General features: G+C 65.6%; 1 protein-coding gene across 1 annotated transcript in view; it reads right to left on the reverse strand.

The window, feature by feature from the left end:
- The window catches only part of CPNE7 (copine 7), a 20,792-nt gene that overhangs the window by 15,432 nt on the left and 2,511 nt on the right, over positions 1-2,849 (reverse strand). The window contains 1 exon segment of the mRNA XM_011379153.1: positions 1,173-1,355. Within this exon segment, the coding sequence (XP_011377455.1) occupies positions 1,173-1,355 (183 nt within the window).

Raw genomic sequence — 2,849 nt, forward strand, 5'->3', positions numbered from 1 at the left:
GTGTGCTGTCCTCCGTGCGTCCGTGCGCGTGCCCCTTGCGTGTGCTGTCCTCCGTGCGTCCGTGCGCGTGTACCTCGTGTGTGCTGTCCTCTGTGCGTCCGTGCGCGTGTCCCTCGTGTGTGCTGTCCTCCGTGCGTCCGTGCGCGTGTCCCTCGCGTGTGCTGTCCTCCGTGCGTCCGCGCGCGTGTCCCTTGCGTGTGCTGTCCTCCGTGCCCACGGTGGCAGGCGGCAGGCTGGCGCGGCTGCTTCCTCGTGGGGCTGTGACCCTCCTATTCTCAGTGCTTTTATCTGTGAAATGGGGACGCAGAGGATCTGCCCTAAAACGGCTGTGACCGGGCAGCACGGGATGAGTCACAGATGTCACATCGGTAAAGGACGCCGGACAGAGAGGAGAGCACAGTGTGTGGTTCAGGGATGTGAAATTCTCGGACAGGCTGGAGAGGCGTGGCACTGCGGGGTGACGAAAACGCCCGTGATTCGGGTGCTGCTCGGGTGCACACAGCTGCCGACATTCATCAGTGTCGACCCGTGAGGTCTGCACATCTTACTGTACGCGAGTCAGACCTCAGCGGAAAGGAAGTGCCCCGGGGCACTTGGGAGGATGAAGCGTGGGGCACGTGACGTGCTCGGCACACAGCCTGGCAAGAGCAATCTGGTTGGCGGCCAGCGAGAGCTCTCGTTAGGCGGATGGTGGAGGACCACACAGTGTTCCCGGTGGCAGCTGGATAAGCGGGAGACCAGGAGCCCCTGTGAGCCGGGGTGGAGGGCTCGCTCGTGCCGCGGGGGTGCCCAGCACAGGCTGCAGAACGGTGTGTGCCATGTGTGTTTCAGAAACACAGGAAGAATTCCACATTCATATCCTCGTGTGAGATGCGCCAGGATGTGGGGACAGCGCAGGAGGGGACGGGCCAGCGTGCCTTTTACACTTCCTGCATTTTGAGCCATATGAATCAAAATTATGTATTTTAAAATATAACTAATAAGGACATTTTTAAGAGGAGGAGCGATGGAGATGGGCAGAGCCGGGTGCTCATCCAGAGGGACCTGGTGGCACCTGGCACACGTGTCCCTGAGCTGCCACTGCCACTGCCCCGGCCTTCGGAAACAGCCCCGGTACCTGCCACCCTCCTGGGTGTCTCTCGCCCTCCTCCCTGCCGAGGGGGGGTGCCCACCTGCCCCAAGGTGCACTCCATGCCCCCCAGAAAGTCGTCGTCCTGGTAGCTGAGGCTGCCGGGCCCGTGGCTGTCGTAGACCTTGAAACGCAGCTTCTGTGCTTCCTCAAAGCAGCAGTCGAGCGCGAAGACCTTGGAGAACACGGGGTGCAGGCAGCTGCGGACCACCTCTGCCCTGTCCGCCTGCGGCGGCGGGCAGACGCACGGGCGGGATGCCACCGGCACCCCAGGGCCAGCACCCCCGGCCGGCACCCCACCGGTCTGGGCTCCAGTCCCCCGTGCTGTGGCCACTCCCGGGGGGCACGTCCTGGCAAATGTGGGCCCTTCTCTGCCTCATCCCGTCTCACGCCTACCTCGGCCTGCTCCAGCCCCCGGTCTCAGATGGGGACACCGAGGCCCAGCTCTCTGAGTGAGGTCACTTTGAGTAAGGGACGGGACCCTGGAACCCGGGGCTGGGCACACCTAGAGCTGAGCTCGGTCTGCTGGGCAGGCGGGGACGCTGGGCGCACCTCGGCCCAACCCCCAAAGCACAACCCCAGACGGGCAGATAGGTGTCTGTGCCGCACCCCAGGGTCCCACAGACTCCACACCCCCAAATGGGGCGTCTGTACGAGGCTCAGGCCAAGCAACGAAGGCTGATGGGGATTTGGGCCACCCTCCCTCTGGTGTCCCCCAGCCAGGCTGGCACTGGGCTGGGGCCTGCCCGGTTGATGGCCAGTGGGCTTTCTCAGCCCTGGGAAGCTGGTGGCCCAGAGAGGACAAGAGATGGCACAAGACTGCAGTGCAGGCAGCAGAGATCAGGGGCGGCCCCAGATGTGGCCCCTCCACGGCGTCACCTAGGCTCCTGGTCCAGGGTCCCAGCCCCCACCGTCCTGCTGGGCCACACTGCCTCCGGGGCTCCAACCCCGCCTGTCCCTGCCCTGCTGAGATGGTGACCGAGAAAGCATTTTGCACAGCACAGGCCGCCCAGATCTGTCACCACTACCAGCCCCGGGGGAGGGCCAAGCTGGGGTGACAAGGGGTGGTGGGCACAGGGAAGCCAGACCCAGGGCCAGAGGGTGCCAGTGGGAGACCCTCGTGCTGCCAGGACATGGCTGCCCAGAGCTGAGGCCAGAGGGGTGGGTGTGCATGAACGTGGCCACACAGAGTACCCACCGGGTCACCCCAGGGTGTTCTAGACTCTCCTGGCGACCCACAGGCAAGTCTGCAAGAACCCCGAGGAGCTTGACCACAAGCTGGGAGCCCTCCAGGTGGAGTCCTGAACCTCAGGGATCAAGTCCCGGCTGCTGCCCGAGTGCCCCAGATGGGCTCAGCTGTCCCCTCCCTGTCCCCTGCCTGGAGGCTGAGGACCCGGCAGAGAAACCGAGCTCCAGTCCAACCCCTGCTCCCCCACTCAGGCCGGCAGCTCACTCCCGTGGCCCCCTTAGTCAAGCCTCCTGCTGGCCCCCCAAGCCGGACGCTTCTCTCCGACCGGACTCCCACGCGGGATCCTGGGTGGCCCCCCCACCAGGGCACTCTCCTCTACCTGGATCCCCTCTTGGTCGCTGCTGCCTCCGGCCCAGGCCGCCGCTCCCTCGGTTCCTGGCCGCCCCTGCCCTGCACCCCGCAGCCTCTCGAGCTGCCGGGGGTCTCTGCGCCCTCTCGCCCCGCCCCCGCCGGTCCGACCTGCACCCACTG

The sequence above is a fragment of the Pteropus vampyrus genome, unplaced genomic scaffold (genome assembly GCF_000151845.1).
Source record: "Pteropus vampyrus isolate Shadow unplaced genomic scaffold, Pvam_2.0 Scaffold356, whole genome shotgun sequence".
NCBI classification, from domain to species: domain Eukaryota; kingdom Metazoa; phylum Chordata; class Mammalia; order Chiroptera; family Pteropodidae; genus Pteropus; species Pteropus vampyrus.